The sequence below is a fragment of the Syngnathus acus genome, chromosome 13 (assembly GCF_901709675.1).
Source record: "Syngnathus acus chromosome 13, fSynAcu1.2, whole genome shotgun sequence".
Lineage (NCBI taxonomy): Eukaryota > Metazoa > Chordata > Actinopteri > Syngnathiformes > Syngnathidae > Syngnathus > Syngnathus acus.
This window is the reverse complement of record NC_051098.1, coordinates 16,129,158-16,148,191: the sequence shown is the minus strand read 5'-3', so window position 1 is coordinate 16,148,191 and position 19,034 is coordinate 16,129,158. Positions and strand designations below refer to the sequence as shown.

The following is a 19,034-nucleotide window of genomic DNA, read 5'->3' as shown; positions in this document are numbered from 1 at the left end:
CGCCTCTGTAGAATTGTCCTTGGGCATCTATTGTATGCGCATCTATGCATGTCTCGGAAATTAGCATATGATATTACAAAGTGTACCATTTTTAAAGAGAGGATTAAAAACCGCTTTTCAACAAAATAGAACAAGCATATTGCTTTTACATATCTAGAATTAGTTTTGCACGGTAATTGAGTGTGAATTTTGAAATGACAAGAAGATGTTGAAATGTTTACAACTGCTGTGATTAGGTGCTAGCTTATGAGTTAGCTGGCTAATGATTTATTGTTTTAACGACGTTTGCTTTTTAAATGTTGAATTTAAACCTTATGTACAGCACTTTGTATGCAGCTGGGCTTGTTTTTAAATCACCCGAAAATAATGTTTGGTTTGAAATGTTTTTTTTTTTTTTTTGCTATTGGTGAGATTTTTGCACTCAGACATGCTAACAACTGGTTTCTTTATGCACATAATCAACCTTCTCTAATCTGAAAGGACGTCGTAGCTACTTGATAATGAAACGTTGTCAGCGGATGTCTGCTGGTTGAAAGGAAGTGAGCAACTAATTTGCCAAAACACAATCTCGTTGAGGTAACTGTGAAGATACAGCGTGTTATTTTGTCAAAATACTTTGGCATTGGCACTTGCTTGTGGTAGTGTTTGTTTATTTGTCATCTTCCTTTGCATTTATATGAAAGTGAATTTAAAAAAAGGACAAAACAAAGAGACTATTCTCTTGGTTTGTATTGTGCTACAAAGTCTAGCATCATCATCATCATCATCATCGTCCACTTTTTGTCGAAAAATTGGACACGACACTAACTTCAGGGTACACATGCTAGCGGTGGGCTATTACAATAAAAACAACATTGAATCTACAATATTGTACTATGCGAAAACATGCAACCTTATTGACATGGCAGAAACTAGATCATCTAGCTACATTCACACCAACCACAAAAGATAGGTCCTTAAAACAAAAAAGGCGTTCTTGTGAATGCTGGGAGAGATGAGAAATACAAGCGCTGCCCCTGTTTCCTGGCAGAAACATTTTGAATTTCTAAAGTTTATGATTGTGGTTTGTATTAATTACAGGAAGATGTGCTGTCACCTAATCAATACTTCCAGTTGTACAGGACCATTATGGGCATTCACTTTGTGGGAATGACCACAACGGCACAAAGCTTGAGTCAGGTGAAAGCACCACATGAAAACAAGGAATTGCTATTTTTTGATCATTAGGTGGGAGTGTTTCAAATGATTATTTTACATGACCAATCCAAATGTTTTCTTTGAGGGGTTATGAAGCAAACAAGTGGGAAGATATTGTCGTTTTTACATCTTTTATGAGTCAATATCACCTTTGAGACGGCTTCATTTCACCAAACAAAATTAGATTTGCCATTAAACCTTCATTATTCACTATGGTTTTAAATAGAAGCCAAACTGCAAGAAATGCACCCCGCACTTTCCGGCAAGCAGACAATGTACATGCAAACAGCAGAATTTGTGAGCTTGCTGACATTTTTGGGCTAATGTTAGCGAGAACACGGTGGACCGTAACGTAAGCTACGGTCGTACTGCAGGTCAATTTCATGTGTCATTTATCTGTTTTTTGTCAATGTCAACAGAATAATTCCGATTTTTTCCAAATGTGACCCCTGCCACTTTCATACATGTGGATATAAATCAGATATACAGTACGTTTCATTTATTTTGCTGGTTATCTGCAAAGACCCGCAAAACTTTTCAACATTTCAAACAGCAATTAAAAGAGATCAATCATTTGAATGAGAATGCCGACTTGAGAAATTGAAGCGCTGTCATACAGCTGATAATGGTGACGACTGTGTAAACACTGTTAGGAGAACAACTTCACCCCAACACTTGGTGGACCTTCAGAGGATGCTGACTCGCTCGGTGAGGCCTTGCACATCCGTGTCGTCCCTGCCCTCGTCGTCGTCCGAGGCGTGCGCGGGAGGCGGGGCCACGAGGTGAGCGGGGTACGTCAATGTGTACTGGTGGGCGAACGATTGCCAGCGGCTATCGTCGCTCTCGTGGGTGATGTAACGCTCGCCTAGCTTGGTCTCCAGCTCTCGCAGGTCTAACCATGTCTGATAGTCCTGAGAGGGAAGAGAAAATAGAGTTTGGGTGGAATTCGATCAAAGTTGAAAAGGGCTTTTAGTACGTCATTAAGCAAGTACATTAGAAGCTTTCTGAGTGTGGGTGTGTCAGTGAGAACTTAAATGACCCAAAACAATTTTTTTTTTTCCCCCTCACTGATCATCACTTGATGTTCATCCAAGTCATGATCACATTTTTAGCGCTTAAAATGTGTTTATACAGGGATGGTTTTGCAATAATAATTCCTCAAAGTCAGCAGGAGGAGACGCCAGCTCACTCGCAACCCTAATGATGTTAGAAAATGGATGGATAGGTGATGCATGGAAAAATAAATATCACTGATACACAGAGGGAGAGCGAGCGAGAATACAAGTCGTTTTGAAGAAGCACCTGTAAGTAAGCATGGCTGAGACTCTTGTCCACACTGTAGCGCTTCCTCATCTTAACTTGTAGCAAGTTGTTGATCAAGTCGATGGCTGGCAATCAAAGAGATCATATAAATAAAGCTCACAAAACAACAACAACAACAACAACCCAAAAGAAAAACTTCCACTCCCTCTACCGTCGCAGGAGATCTGTTTCCAAGGGTTGGAAGGGTACATGAAGGCAGCATTGTGGATCTGGTCATTGATATCTTCATCCTCGTTAAAAGGGAACGTCCCGCTGAGGCTGACGTACATGATGACGCCGACGGACCACATGTCCAGCGAGCGGTTGTAGCCCTGGTTCAGCAGGACCTCCGGGGCCAGGTAGGCCGGCGTGCCGACCACCGAGCGACGGAACGACTTCTCCCCGATGATTCGGGCAAAGCCAAAATCACACAGTTTTACCTGAATATGACCAGGCCTGATTAGTAACTGTTGATTAAATAGTAACAATGGCTGGGCATGTTTTTTCATACGATTGAATATCACGGTAAAAAGGCCTTTTGTGAAAGTTGTTTTTTAGCTAGTCGGAAAATTATAAGGAGACTATCCTGCCTGAGGCTGCGGCTTTTTTTTTTTTTAGACAGCAGCATACTAAAATAACTATTGATTCGCAGACAATAAACACTGCCATTTCTTGTCTATTTTTAAAAGCATCTAAAGGGCATTCACGTGATTCTTTTGTAATGTTTCTCTCTGATGCGTGTCCTTGATTGTGTTGCTAGAATGATGAAGGCAAATTTGCATTTACACAATGTTCGCCAACCATTATCGAGCCAAGGCAGATATTCGACATGAGGAAACTCTCCCAGCATGCCAGCGAACAGAATGTCACAAAAGGTGCTAGATATAAACTAAAATAATCATTCCTCACCAATTTTCTGACTCATGTGATTCATGTTGAACAGAAAGCTCTGTACAAGAAATGGCAAGACAGAGGTTAAGTGTACCTTCTGCCATCTAGTGGAAGTGCATTTAATTGCTCTGCCTCCACTAAATGTCACTGACGCACACCATTTGTGTGAAAACGTTCAGTCCACTTTTTAGTAACATGCCCAAAAAATGGCTAAAAATACATTTGCGGTACAAAAAAAGAAGAGAAACTCATTTTGTGGTCATTGTTTTGTTTTCCTACCTGGGGGAAAGGATCAGCAGAAGCAAGCAGCACATTCTCGGGTTTGAGATCGCAGTGGACGATGTTCTTAAAGTGCAGGTGTCGCAAGGCTGCCAGGATCTGCACAAACACAGCCTGGTCTTAAAAGGGTTCCACAAGAAAGCACAAATGCCATGATGTCTGACGCAACACGCACACAAACATCGAAAATGACATGAAGCACCAGAGCGGGGGGGCGCGTGCACACCTGAGTGATGAGAAATTTGGTCAGCCTCTCAGGCAGTCGGCCTTTCTCGCTGGAGAGGATCATCTCGAGCATGTCGCCGTGGAGCTTCTCCATGACAACAAACACCTTCTCCGGCGTCTCAAACATGCACTCCAGATTTACGATGCCCAAGTGGCGCAAACTCTGAAAGTGAGTTTCCAATGTTGTTGTTAGTGATTTAGAAGGGGGGGAGAATTGAAATCTTGGCAACTTTGGACTGAATGGAGAGGAGTCATCTTTGCTGCCCCCTTCTGGTCATAAATGATTTGAAACCAATCCTTTTGCAGTCAAACCAGTTTCACCTTCCATATATGGAAAGCGTTTACCTGCAGGATAGCCACCTCGTTCCTCAGCTGGCTCTCCTGCTTAGTCGGGAAGCGGAGCTTATCGATAACCTTGACGGCCACATCCCTCCCGGTCTTCCGGTGCTTTCCTGATGGGAGAAATGTGACAGTTAGATAGAAGTGCGCCCACTGGAAAATAGGAGGTGTATTTGGTTCATTATTCAATACAATCCTCTTGGGACTTGAGTTTGTGAACACTCTCACGTGAAAGGTCATACCTCCATACACAACTCCAAATTGCCCTGACCCCAGAACTTCATCTGCAAATATCTGGTACACTGTACCAATGTCCTGCAGGAAGGTGCATTCAACTCATTAACAAATATATATCTTTTTAATTATTCATATACTATATATAGATTCTCATTCATTTTTTTCCAAGGATAACGTGTGTGTGTGTGTGTGTGTGTGTGTGTGTGTGTGTGTGGCCCAAAAAAAGATAACCTACCACATTTTCTTGGATTTGACTGTTAGACACAGAAATGCTGACGGAGGCTTGTCCTAAGGAGCAAATATGCATGTTAGATCATGTGCACAAGCTGCAATTCTCATAGTCATATAAGTGCTCTATTATTATCATTATTGTCGTGACTATTATTCTTCTTATTTTCCATCCATTATTATTATTATTCAATCTCCTCTTGGCCAGTGGAGGTGGGACTTACTGTGTGTGGTGTGTCCCTCGGCCGGCGGGGCATCCTGGAAGATGACGGGCATAAGGGCCTGACGGATGGCGCTCTCCCACGCCTTGGCCACCTCCCGGCCGATGCCGCTGTTGGGCGCCACTTGGCTGGGGGATGGGGGGGACTGGGGGAAGGCGTGCTGGGGGGACAGGGGTGTAAGGGTGTTGGGGTCCTCCCCCACAAAGTAGCACATGGTGCCCGTGATGATCTCGAAGCAGTGCGGGTTTGTACCGGAGGGTACCAAGGTGAAGTTGCCGGCAGGTCGCACTTCCAGGATTTCCGATAGAGGGATCTCCTGCAAGGAAGATGGAGCCGGCCGGCATGAAAGAAAACTTTGGTGGCTTACTAGAAATGTGAAATTCCATGCAGCAATCTGGACTTACCTTGTAGTATTTGTTTGAGGTGTTGTTCTGGAAAAGGATGATACACTTACAGTCCAGACGCCAGTAGTGTCTCTTTCTCTGTTGGGGTAGCGCACCAAGAGGACATGTAAGGGAAGGTTCGAGAGCTGACGACCAAGAGGAATAGAAGAAGAATGACCAGGTGATAGGGAGGCTAAGAGATGGAGAAATGAAGAGAGACATGAAGAAAAAGAAAAAAGGACAAAGACAGCAGAGCAAGTGTTAGTGGTGCAGCAAGAAAGGAGAAATACTGCAAGTTTTGAATCAACCTTGGCAGAGGTAAAGCAAGCTACAAGAAAGGAAAAAAGGAAACCAGATAAGTGTGATGATTTAGTCAAGATAAACGTACCAGTGTGTCCTTATTGCTGTAGTGAACCATCCATCCCTCCTTGATAGCTGTGCTGGATCGACGAGTTGTTTGCCGCACGGACTGGACCACCCTCATGAGTGGAATGTAAACACTAAAAGGAAGCACAGAATGCAGGTGCTCATCAAAATATAAGATGAGTGTGACGTCGTTGATTGGAGTACCTCTGGTCTGCACTGACTCCGTCCTGCTTGCTCTCTGGAGAAAAGGAGCCCGGGATGCTGCAGGCCTCGTCAGAGTCGTCCATGGATGACTTGTCCGAGGCGTCGTAATCGCTGGTGTAGTCCATGGGCACCTCGGGGTCAGCACTGGGACTCAACATATCTAGGAGAAGATGTCAATGGAGTTGAGTGTAACATGTTATGAAGATGTTTTTCTTTTTTTTTTCTTTCTTCATGGTGCCAACCGTCCAGCATGCATACATGCAGACTTACCGCTGTTACCTCTGTTTTCTGAGAAGATAAAGAGATGAGTGGAAATGAGTTCAGTTTTGTTATTATGCTTGTTATGAATTTGTACAAGCGTGCAAATGAACTTGTATTAATAATTTAGGCAGGGTTAGCATTTTGTCGCTGCAGAGATGTCCACCTACCTCCGATGGTTTCGCCCAGACAGTCGTTAGGGACTTTGTACGCGCAGCGTTTATGGCAGTTGAACTTGCAGTCTGAGGACAATCCGTTCAAAAAGATAATTGGGGCTTTCGAGGCAGAGATTTTGCTTCCTCTTTCTGTATCATTTGATCAATTGTTTCAGCCCTAAACATGTGTGTGTTGTTATTGTGTCTTTGCTCACCTTTGCACTGCAAGCCCTGCCTGAAAAGGCCTCGAAGGAGCCTCTTGCAGTACTGGCACACCGTGGGACGCGTGTACGAGTGGACGGCAAACGTGTGCGGCACTTTCACCTTGCTCATTAGGATTTTGTCCAAATGTACGGGACGGCCCGTGTAAAAGCGCCGGGACTCACTCGGCGTCCGGGGCTGTGATGGAGAGAGAGAGAGAAAGAAAGAAAGCCATTCAGTGTATGTAACCGACTCTTTGGAATTTCTAAGCGGCGTTAAATCGTACCATTTGCGTGTGCGAGCGGACCAGTCCGGAGTCCTCGGTGCAGGTAGATGTGGTCCCGAGGCTGTGAACGGACTCGCTGGTGGAGAGCCGCAGGGACTGGCCACTGTTCACGGAGGTAGTGGACAGGCGTCTTTTCCGAGCTCTGCAGTTGTTTGGAATGTTGAATGCGCAGCGCTTGTGGTAATTCAGCCCACAGCCTGCAGGGGGCGCCAAGGAACAGTAAAGAAACATTCGCGCAAATGAGCGTGATGATTTGAAATCCTAGGACATCATTTTAACGTTTTCTCACCATCGCACTTGAGCCCTTGTCGGACCAGCCCGAATAACATCTCTCCGCAGTGATCGCAAAAGGCCGGGGCACGATAGGAGTGGACGTTCAGAGCGTGGGGTCGAATCTGGAAATCTTCCGATGTGGCTGCCGCTAAAAGGAAAAAGGTCCATTCGGAGATCAGATCGAAATCCTAAACAGATGACAGTTGTTTTTTTTAGATGACTTACCGGATAGCACCACCTCCACCAAATCTCCCTCCTGAATGTCACCTGCAGTTTTAACCAGCTGCAGGATGTTGTTGGTTGACGTGTCGTGCTTAAACAGCAAAATCTTATCGTAAATACCATAGAAGCCACACTCTGGGAACTGTAACATACACAAAGAGAACATCACAAATTGAGCTAAGAGGAGAAAACTAAACAAGACTCCATGTTCTATGAACACTGTGCGCTCAGAACCAACGGCTCATATACCGTAATTTTCGGACTATAAGTCGCGTTTTTTTTTCATAGTTTGGGTGGGGGGGCGACTTATACTCAGGAGCGACTTATATACATATATATGTTTTTTTTTCACTTTTTTGGGCATTTTATGGCTGGTGCGACTTATACTCCGGTGCGACTTATAGTCCGAAAATTACGGTACATTACGTCAATATTTTCGTCTGGTTTTGGTGTATAAACACAACTAGACATTAGTTCTACACTATAATATTAATACTCCTTATAACAGTCCCAACAATATCACATCCAAGATGTAGGCCAAGAAAAGGAATGTTGTTGTTTTTCCTGTTTTGGAGTCAAGGTTCACTATCTGGTCAAAAGTTAGCAATGTACAGGAAACATAAGCTGGTCTACGCTTTAGAAGGATAGGATACACACACCTCCTTTTCACTTATGTATACAGCGTGCGTTACACAGCACCACTCACAAACAACGCTCACATCGACACACACAGTGACGACCTTAGTTTGCAAAATAGCAACATGTTTGCTGATATACAGGCCCGTCTTGTGGCTAGCGAGCTGTATGAGTGCCAAGCTACACAAAAAGGGAGGCCACCACACCCCAGTAATGGCTACTGCTTTTAACCACACAGTCGCTCCCACAAACATACAATCAGAAACAGGTAACACAAAGATATCTAGAATGGCAACTTTGTTTTCTTGAGGGTTAGCTAACATTTGGTGGCTTGACAGAATTTCAACTATACAGCTAAATCAGCACCATGTGGTTCCAGAAAATGTCTGCCGCACGTTTGGTTTGTTTATCAGCTGTGGTGAAAGTGGCCCAGATAGTGCTGACAACAATATTGCAGCCATTGAAGTTTTCAACCCACCTACATCAAACATATTCAATCAGATATATGTACAGCGTGTGGTTAGCGTGTTTGCCCGAGGTTCAAATCTTGCCATGTGGCGTTTGCGTGTTGCTTTCGGATTCATACTTGTTTTCTCTTGAAATCCAGTTTCGGCCAAATCGAGTATATTAGAGCGGTAAAATAGTCAGCATTATAAAATAGACATGTCAAGACTGACATGCACAAACATAGTTTGTCTGTATCTGCATTTATTCTTACCGCAGCTGGCATATCATGTGTAACACAGTCTAATAAAAACACTTTCCCCACCCCAATCAGGCTCCGAAAGACAGACAGACACCAAAAGAGCAAATGATGTCAAAACTACACACATCAGGCAGGGCAGGACCTGGCATTGACGCAACCAAGCGGAGCAACTAAAATGTGTAATTACAATCACCCACAGACATCCCACTTTCCTTGCAGCTTACAAGCACCACAATTTGAGCTACAGATCCCTCCTTTTTTTTTTTTTAAACTGCCAGAGAAAGCAAGCCGGCCTGGTCCCATGCAGGCCATCCAAAATCTACAATATGCTAACCACAATGGCAGCAATCATGTCTTTGGCGTTTGTCTACGGAGAATATTATAGAGTAGCCTGTGAGAAAATGACGGCTTTCTTTTCTTTTTCCGACAGCTAGCGGCTCCAGATGGGAACTGTACTTCTTCATCATTGGAGAAAGGGGATGTTGTTTGGATTGCAATTTTATGAGCAGCCGATGTTAGTGTGTACATTGTGAGGTGAGAGGTTAGCGAGACAGCAAACAGGCGGAATAATCCTTGCATGTACACGACATGGTGTCATGTCCTGGGGACTGGGCCGTGTCTCCAGACTGGATTTGGGTTACCAGGGATCAGGTTTCCTCACTATACCTGCAGTTCTTTGGGCCAACAAAGCTATTATGCCTGAAATGAATTATAAACAAGACCTTCTTTACCTCCCCTTCCATGTTTCCCCTTCATCAACATCTCCCCCCGCTTTTCTTTGTATCCTTTCAAGCGATCTCTAATCTTCTTTTGAACCCATCCAGCGAGCTGTGCATATTTATGCGCTGAAAACTAATAAGGGCAAGAAAGGCGAGAGACGTCGAAAGTGGAAAAAGATGCTAACAAAGATGCGGACTCGCCGCTTTGAGAAGTTAGCCAGGCACTTCCTTTCTTGTAATCTAATGACCCTTTTTTTATGTTGTTGCTCCTCCATCCTTCCACAAAGTACTGTGGAAAAAAAAATGCAGTCCTATAAAATAACATGGCAGGTGTAACCGCTGTTGCCGAGCGCCGCTGGCAATAACGTCATCAACGGGCAAACAACTTAATCGAGTCAGCCATTATTAAAAACACACAAAAGCACAGAGAAAAACAAAACAAGCAATATATCTCTGTGTGTACAATGCACACACTAAACAGCTTTTCACATCGGATGATGTCACGGAAGCAACGTTTTAGTGATGTCATGGAGTGCGGCTCTTGAGAGTCAAAGGGAAATTGCAAATTGTATTTTCTTTGACAGCGTCCCTTGACCTCAAACGCTTGGTCATATGATGCGGGTCACAAGTGCAGTGTGGAAGTGAGTCGCTCAAGATCTATTAAGGGGAAAAGACAATCCGGAAGATGGTGAATGTGTGAAAAGATTCCTGCAATTAGTGAGAAACAATAAACGAGGTTGTTGTTGTTATGATGCACTGTGAACAAGAAGAAGAACAAAAGAATAGAATAGAATGCAGTGTGAACAAGAAGAACAACAAAAGCAGCAGTCAAGAACACAATGACTTGTGAGGAAGCCGTGGGTTTCTGCTTTTCATCCTCCCCATCATTTCCCCCTCCCGTGGCCCAGTCTTTAGACGGTTCCTATACCGGCGGCGAGGAACAATGGTAAAAAGTAAAGCGCCATCTTTGTTGTTGTCGTTGGCTCATTAGCATCGACAACAACTGTGTGCTAACGTTTGCATTTTGCAGGAGATCACAGCCGAGTGAGGGGAAAAGGTGAGATGTTGCAAGGCGACAACGAGGAAGGATCAGTATTTGGACACGGCAGTGTATCCCAGAGACGCTGCGATGTTGGCCGAAGCTGAACAAGACAAACTTTTTAAGCCCTACAAGGTGTTGCGTTTCGGTGACAACAGCAACGGAAAAGTGATCCAAGTCATTTTATAGGCAAGAGGAAACACACTGCATCCCTTCAAATGGCACACGTTGTTTAAACATCCATGTGGGTGTGTGGAGCCAATCATATCTGCTTACACAGTGTGTGTGTGTGTGTGTGTGTGTGTGTGTGGTCAGGATCATTGCTGGTTCCTTAATTGTCAGGCTAAAGTTCCCCTTTGTTAACATGTCAGGCGGGGGACAGGATAGAAGAGCCCCACCTTTATGAAAGACGTTACCCTAGCAACATGCACGTGAAGACGTCAAAGACCTGCCCTCATTAGATCCTCGCAGCAACCCGGTGCGACGCAGGAATGTTTTTTTTTTCGAGGAATGGAAGAAACCCAGCTTGCTATTTTTAGACCCACTGAGGTCACAGGATGACGCTCTATGAAGCAGTCAACGTAAATGCTCATCATTCCTCTAATGGCGCTCCTCCCGCCGCCTTCCATTCGAGTATTTACAGTTGACGATGAGAAAACAAAGTGCCTGCGTGATTTATTGTCTGTTCAAAAGATAAACTCACAGGCAAAGCTGGCATGTTTATGGCGTAAAATCTCGTGACGTCAGCTCCCCGTTGGGCTCGGCACAACTAAAACAACAAACGTAAAAATTGTGTACACGCAAAGGGCCGTTGAATAAATCCACTTTTGTGATGTCACTGAAGTAAATAGCGATCGAGTTGGATGTGCTCTAAAAGTAGAGCTTGGGGATAAATGCTAGAATCGCATGTTTGTTGAATGGGTCGTTTTCAAAAGAGCCTGATGGAAGGCTCTGCAAAAAAAATAAAATCTTGCGTGCAGAGCTGTGTTCCATCCCGAAGTTGACTCAAAAGCATGGCCCTCATTAGAATTGGTATGCACGCACTCTCTTTTTCCACTCCAAGATGCCAGAGGGACCAAAACAGCAAATGGCCTGAGATGTCCTGCGAGTTACAGAGACATGCATTTGTTCTTTTGCTCAGTCAAGCAGAGATAAGATCAGGGGATGTTTGAGAATATTTGCCATTTTTCACATGTCCTGAGTGTTGTTAGTCACCAAAATGTTGAACAGAGGCTGTGATTTACCCAAGTCAAATTCCTTGTTTGGCACGCTCAAACATGGCGAATAAAAATGTTTTGCTGCTTATCTCAGAGTCTTAAATTGTGCTGATTATTAGATGAGACTATTTGGAAATGTTGGCGGTTATATGGTATCTGACAATCTCTGTGGTCATCATTTGGGCTGGAACATATTTAAAATGTCACGAGTGTCTGAGTATTTTGAATTGGCGGGAAAAAAAAGACTTCCCCAAAAATATATCATTGAAATCTAAAAGATCTACACACCCAAAAAGTCATGATAGATATACAGCAATTTTTGGAGATTCAAACCAGTGCTAAAGAGAGCAGATGTAAGTTTTTGGAATGGAAAATAAAGGACATGACTTATGTTGTATGTTCTACTTTCTCTTCAAGTGTCATATTAGTCACACCCAAATTCTGGCACACCTTCAAATGTAGCCTTCATGCTCATGTTAAGGCTGGGTTGCGATGCTAGTGACGCTTCATGGCTACGATATACAGTCATGGAACAAAACGCACACGACCAACAGGGCGCGTGCAAACGCACTCATGCAAAGCCTTTCATTCGGCTCGAAGCGTGAAGGAAGGATGGGAAAGGTAACACGAGGGGAGTGGCTAAGCAGGATAGAGAAAGTGGAGGATAAAGAAGATACGCAAGTCAAGCCATTGTTTATACCGTCATCAACTGAAAATTTCAAGACAAGCAAAATTAAATCAATCATAAATCATTTTTGAAGAGAAAGATGGCAAGATAATGTAATTAGGGCATAAATAATTTACCAGTGTAATTTGCAGTGACAATAGTCTTTCCACGGGGCAAGCAGTCGTTTTTAGCATTGTGCAAGTGTGACAATGCAGTCATTGTCATCAAATCAGCCGTTGCACGCGACAGTCGGAAGAAGAAAATAAATGCCAGGATGGAAAGTTGGAGATAACATGACCTCGTTATGATTTCAACACAAAGATGTATGGAAATAGTCATGTGGCTGTTGCTTGTAATTCTCCAAAGTTAGCAGCAAGAGGCCGTATGTCAACAAATTGCAGCTGTTTGTACACACACACACGCACACACACAAACACACACACACTAAGCTGCATGCTGAAGGCCGCAACCGACGCACATCGCTCAAGGGTGAGTCATCCCAACATCTTTCATCCACGCTCCATCTCCTCTATTTCAAAGTTTTTGTTTCTTTTCCTGTGGGGTGGCTTTGGATCCTAATTGGAAAAAAAATCAAGAGTGGCAAACCTTGTGGGCCATAGATGAGCCCCAGTCATATGACTAACGACTGTTTATGTGAGTCACCGTGGCTTCTAAAAGGAAGAAAAAATGAAAAAACAGTGTCTCTAGTGCAGTGGTCCCCAACCACCGGGCCGCGGACCGGTACCGGTCCGTGGGTTACTTGGTACCGGGCCGCCAAGCCACACAGAAAAAAAAAAAAATTAGCGACGATCAATTAATTCAGGTCAAGACACTCGTCCCGGTCACGTGACATGTTTCCCCAGTCGAGCCCGCAAAGCTAATATGTGGCGACAGGCTAACTAACCAGGCAATGAAGCATTCAAAACTGCTTCAACACATGGAGACCAAGCATCCTGCAATAAAAGACAAACCTTAATCACTTCGGGTGTCATTGTCTCTGATTACGTCTAGATGGGACCGGCTCGTTTCTGAGAAACAAACTCAGTGCTCCCACTAATTCAACGTAATGGTGAGTTTTATTTTGTCATTTGTACTTGTTTTTATGTCAGTCGTATCATTTTATTTCATCGTATTTATATATTTATTATAAATGTATTATTTCTTTATTTATATAAATGTATTATTTATTTATATAAATGCCGGTCCGCGAAAATATTTCTGACATGTAACCGGTCCGTGGCGCAAAAAAGGTTGGGGACCACTGCTCTAGTGGACAACTTGAAACTCTTGACTCTTTAAATTTGATTTACGTTTTAATGATTTATTCATCAATGGCCATCATATGAATGATAATTACTACATTTTAGGTTCTGTTTGTCTTCAGGCCACGCAACAACAAAGCTCTCCTTGTGTTCTCCTCCAAAATTCTTTTTTCTATTTTTGACTCCCTGCCTAGTTGGTCACAATTCTACAGTTCATAGCAAATTGGAAAAAGCAACCCAAGCCCAACCCCCCCCCCCCTTTTTTTTTTATTCAGAGCAGACTTTGGAATGCAAACCAGTCTGTGAAGGTGCACGAATGACAAAATCCTGTCAGCTTTCGTCTCGTTTTGTTGTTCTTTTTACTCGTCGTCAAATACAGTGTTTATAAAAGGAGGAAACAAATGATTGTACTGTTCACCAAACAGAAAGTCAAGAAGGAAGCAATTGTTGTCACCTGAGAACGAAGGAAAACTTTTTAATTAAATGGGCGGAGAATCTTTGGATCATTTAGTTCCTGCTGTAGCAAAAGGGTGGAAATAAGAAAATATACAATGCTGGGTGTGTAAATATGTTCCAGACAGAAAGAAGAAATTCTGGGTGTGACACCAAACTGGTTAGTACCAAACTCAAAATGGTGCCATGACTACTCGCCAGGCAGCCTTCAAAGGAAAAGCTCCGGATCCGAATGAGGGAAAATCTCCTCATCTGACCTTCTCGACCACTCCTGCTCATCCTTTCTTGTAGTCTCCAGGCAGCGGGGTGTGCTTTGAATAATCAAATATGCCTCCACTGCAGGACACCACAAATGCCAAGGGAACAACGGGCAACGGTCAGAGGTGCAAACTTGTTTCGCTAACATGCAAATCAAGTGGAATAACCACACACCACACCCACACCCACACACACAAACACACGGTACGGGACTGAACGCATAAGTCTAACCTAGTTTGTCACGCTGTTCCGTGACCTCACCGAGTGTTTTTGTGGTTTACACGTGTAAGAGAGAGGGAGGTAAACAGGAGGCCAAGCAGCTTCTCTTGGGAGGAGGATGAAACACACACACGCCTCTCAGAACGGAGGTGGAAACAATGGCCAGGGCAGGGGCTCTTAGTCACAGCCGTGTGTGTCCGTCCTCAAAGCGCCAGCGCTGATTCAATTTGACATTGTCCAACGTAGGACGAAATAAATGTTTCCACATTCAAGATGCTCTTTAACATTGGCGGTTTTGCTCAAATAAAATATACTTCAACTGGGGCTTTGAGGTCGAGAAGGCGAACCCGGGCGAGCGCAGCATCCGAGTTGCGTTCAAGATGACCTCCAGAAAAAGTTTGCGAAAGAGTTGGAGGAAAAGGGCGTTCGACAAGAAGGAGGATGCATAGCCGGAGAGGAGAAAAGTGACCAGGGCACAAGGAGGAGGAGGGAATAGTGGACAAGGAGAGGAAGTGTGTGATCTGAAGAGGAGGAAGAGCGGGGGAGTGGGAAGTATTTCCCTTCAAGAGGCACAGCAATGAGATTGGAAAAAGTTGGATTGAAGAAGATGACAAAAGATGATTTCCAAAATTGAAACGATGTCCGGCTGTCAGCATCAAAGTGTGTTTCATTTTTAAAAGCTAGTCAAACAGCCTTTGCTAGCCTAAACAATGCTTTTCTGAGCGGCTAGCTGCAGGCCGACAGACGCTAACACAATGCACATTGGGATTCCAAGCTTTAGTCAAAGTTATGGCGCTGACAGGAACGTGGGTATTCACTCTTTGGGGTCATGTGTGGGAAAGTGAAGGTTAGCGTTGGAAACCCGCGTGCGAGAAGCGAAGGGAAAAACGTGCCAATGGAAGGAGGGAGCCTGTGAATAAACAGAGCCGACCGGTCGGTGACTCACGCTTTCTGGGATGGGAGAGATGACCGTGGGCGATGCTGGGGGAGCAGGGGTGCACACTGCACCACACTAAAAACACACCAATGTAGGCATTCATGCGTGACCATAGACACTCGGGCACCCCGAGCTCATGCGCCGCCTCGCCCGGGACAAACCGCCTATTGTCCACATCCCGCACCTAAATTCTCCTCTCCTAGCAGAACTGGGGTTTTGTATTTAGGGGATTTGAGCATTTCTTGCCGAGTGTGGGTATGTGGCTCATGTGGATAAACAGCCTGAGGGTCTTTTTTTTTTTTTTTTTTCTAATCGTTCTCACTCCAAAATAATCTCCGTTCGCCATACTCAGCAGCACGGGTGTTCAAGCAGAGGCTAAACGCAGTTTGGACGATGGCATCGCTAACATCTGTTTGCTATTAGCGTTCCCCCATAGTATTTGGGAAATAATAAATACCAGGAGTAGCCTTGCATCTATGATTTACCTTAGGGGATAAGAGAAAACTCGAGGGAATAACTACAAACACAAGGAAACACTATCACTAAAATCACATTGGTAGCCTAAAAAAAGTTATGAATCCATATAATGATGGTTAGCACATCACAGTTCTGAGGTTGAGAGTTCAAAAGTGAACTTTTCTGAAATGTTACTGAATTTGCAATATTCCATTTCACTGGGTTCTGTTTATAAAGAAATGTATGTGCAGAATTTTGGTAGGAAGTCATGGAGTTGTGTTTTTGGAAAAGCAATCAATCCTAATTGATTTTGTTTTTCCCATTTATATGTACCGCAAATGTACCTACCGCTTGTCCCATGAGAAATTAGTAATAGAATAGAGCAGGAGTGAGCCTAATATTGATTAAAAAAAATATCTGCTTGTTACAGCACTTCTTGTCGATTTTTCTCCACAAAATACTCGAGAACATTGCTAAATTACACAGGGAGCCAACAAAAACATGAAAAAGAGATTATCCCCCCCCCCCCCCCCCCTCGCAGATTTGCAATGAAGAAATTTTCACAAAGCTGATCAGTGCCGGCCGGCTTTGCAAATGCATCAATCTAATCGCTGAGCGGCCTAATTGGCTGTTTCAAAGTTCATGTTCCAAACATCTCATCTTAAGAAGACTTCAGCACTGGTCTGCCATTACATTCTTTTTCTCACATGGTGAAACACTGCATGGCCCTGAATAGTGAAAATAAACTATTGCTGGTGAATATCAAGAGCGTATTTCCCAAAATGCTTCTTACTTCCCGCAGCAATCTCATGTGTCCGCAGATTGTTTTTCACTTTTTAATAAAACGCCCATCTGGGAACCGTGTGCTTTCCAGATGAGAAAACTGACACATTATCTCATTTGATATTTGGAGAACCAACCAAGGCTCAAGAGAAGGACTGATTCATTTAACACTCGTGACCTATCACACTTGTCAATCAATTCATGAGCAGCATCATCTGCAGAATGGATTACAATACTCCTTGAAATAAACACCACATGTTAAAAAATTGCCAAATAACTATCAAAATCCATCCCTTAAAAACAAAAAAACTCCCAAATCAGGTCACCTGTTTCTCAAGGCACCATGACAGTTTGGATATGAAAAATATATCTTTTGAGACAACAATCTTGGTAATTCTCTGGCACAACTCGTGAAGGAAATATGAAAAGGTTAACTTGTGACAATAGAACACATTCAAATTCCACAGTAACACGGCTAGAAAGTTGCAAATAGGCTGCGACGCTTGTTCTTGGCACGCAATAAAAGCGTTCCGTACTCGCCCTTGTGTGGCAGACAAGCACAACAAAGCCTAGCTAAACTCGCTTTAATTGCTTCATAACAGCAAAATTGTCCAAATTACCCCGAAACGGGTGCCAATTTCCTTGCTCGAATATGACGAAACAACATCGGCAAACAAAACGGCACAAAGGTGTACGTAATTCGCTGGTGTCGGGCTTCAATGTCACAATTTGTTGAACTCAATATTAATCTAGATCGATCAATCAATCCCCCATTATTGATCAGCCCATTTGCTGCAAATGGCTCGCTCACTTTGCTGACGCAATAAAGCAACTTGGAAAGTGACGGTGTTGCGTGCATGTGCGTGTTTGTTTACCTTGGTGTCAACAATGGAACAGGCCATTTGTTTCACGAAGGGCAAGTCTGCACTTTGCGGCATCAGCACCGACTCTCGCGTCAGGCCAATCTGGATGCTGAAGGACACCCCTGAAGGAGTCGGGGTCACCGAAGCCATCGCGCCACCCCCCGATGCACCCAGCCCGTGGGTCAAGTCCATCACGTTGAAGCCACCCTGGGGGGACACGCTGGCCGCGGGGACGGGGCTCACTGCAGTCGAACCGTGCAGAGAGGAGGCCCCCGGCGGAAAGAAGATCGGTCCTGAGGGTATGCAGGGGCTGGCGTGCGCCATCCTCGAAACCTGTGTGATGAAGCTCTCAACACTCTCGGGGGGAAATCACGCTTATTCACTGGCTCACACGGAGCATAGTCCCAGCCTCCCTGTGGAATCAAGGAAGGGATCCCTCTCTGCAGCAAGTGTTTTCTGCCCTCCCTTCACGGTGTCTTCTCTACTTTACAGAAGCGTGAGAAACACACACCCTCAACTCGGGGAGGGAAAAGGAGCCTGCTCTTCCTCCTCCTTTTTCTTCTTTGCTGGCACTTTTCCTCCGCTGATGAAAAGTCCACAATTGAATGTGAAACCAAATCAAGAGAAAGTGAGAGAACGGCTCCGAAAAGTTTCTTCAGCGTTACAAAATGGCCTCCCTCGCACAGGAAACGATGAGAATAAACTCGAGCGACAGACTGCGCTCATTACACGAGTGAGTTTGGGGCTTCACTCATTTGGAGAAAAAGAAAAAGAGCTGAGTGAGAACGTAAGTGAGCAGCAAGGGCTCCTCGCTCGCCTCCAAACAGGAAGTGTAATGATTGACACGCTCTCCAGCCAATAGGCTCCTAGGAGGGCGGGGCTAACTTGACTCCTCGCTCCTCCTCCTTTTTCCTTTTCCTTCCTGTTCCTGGCTTGCCTTGGACAGATCCTCTTTCAGAGCCTTGGGGTAACTCCACGCAGGAAAAACACAGTTACCTCCTCCTTTTGCTTACGTCCCTCCGTGGAAATGCATTTCCTCTCTTGAAGTTGTTTTCCTTCGTTCTCTTTGGCACACTAGACAGCAACTTTCTCAAGACACACCTCTGGCCAAGCAGCAAAACTGCACCACACCTACTGATCTTACACTTGTTTCTATGGTACACTCATAGGTTTAGGGAGAACTGACTAAAAGATACAAGTGCAAACTACTCACATTAACTTTTGATTGACATATTACAAAACTATTTGCCTGTGGGAGTATAGCAATACCTGTGCAAGATTTGACTTCCTGTCATCATTGCAAACATCACGTATCATTATTATAATATTGCAGACAAGGCAACAGACGACAAGACGCCCATTTACTGTACAAAATCCTTTTTTTTTATCCTTTAATGACATACAAGCGACTCATGAAACAAACAAAAGAGGAGAGTAATTTGATACAAGCTAGAATGCAGTTCAAAAATAGATAAAACAAAATTGATAAAAGCAGGTCTCTTATCCCTTGTAGTTAGAGGAAATAGTTGGAATACAGCTTAATATGATGTAC

At 44.1% G+C, this 19,034-nt stretch overlaps 1 protein-coding gene across 2 annotated transcripts; it reads right to left on the bottom strand.

Annotated features, from left to right (window-relative positions):
• Nucleotides 1–711: 711 nt before the first annotated feature.
• prkd2 (protein kinase D2) lies at nt 712–18,315 on the bottom strand. Of its 2 annotated transcripts, XM_037267504.1 has the most exons (19): nt 17,495–18,315; nt 7,271–7,409; nt 7,062–7,193; nt 6,773–6,969; nt 6,501–6,684; nt 6,301–6,372; nt 6,143–6,160; nt 5,873–6,032; nt 5,691–5,802; nt 5,324–5,401; nt 4,923–5,235; nt 4,706–4,758; nt 4,476–4,548; nt 4,240–4,346; nt 3,896–4,057; nt 3,670–3,768; nt 2,672–2,939; nt 2,500–2,585; nt 712–2,108 (listed from the first exon to the last, which is right to left on the bottom strand). In XM_037267504.1, exons 1-19 carry the CDS (start codon nt 17,804–17,806, stop codon nt 1,884–1,886), a joined length of 2,790 nt encoding a protein of 929 aa, XP_037123399.1. In that variant the 5' UTR covers nt 17,807–18,315; the 3' UTR covers nt 712–1,883. The 2 variants fall into 2 exon arrangements, with proteins under 2 accessions (XP_037123399.1, XP_037123400.1); XM_037267505.1 differs by lacking the exon at nt 6,143–6,160.
• Nucleotides 18,316–19,034: the final 719 nt, after the last annotated feature.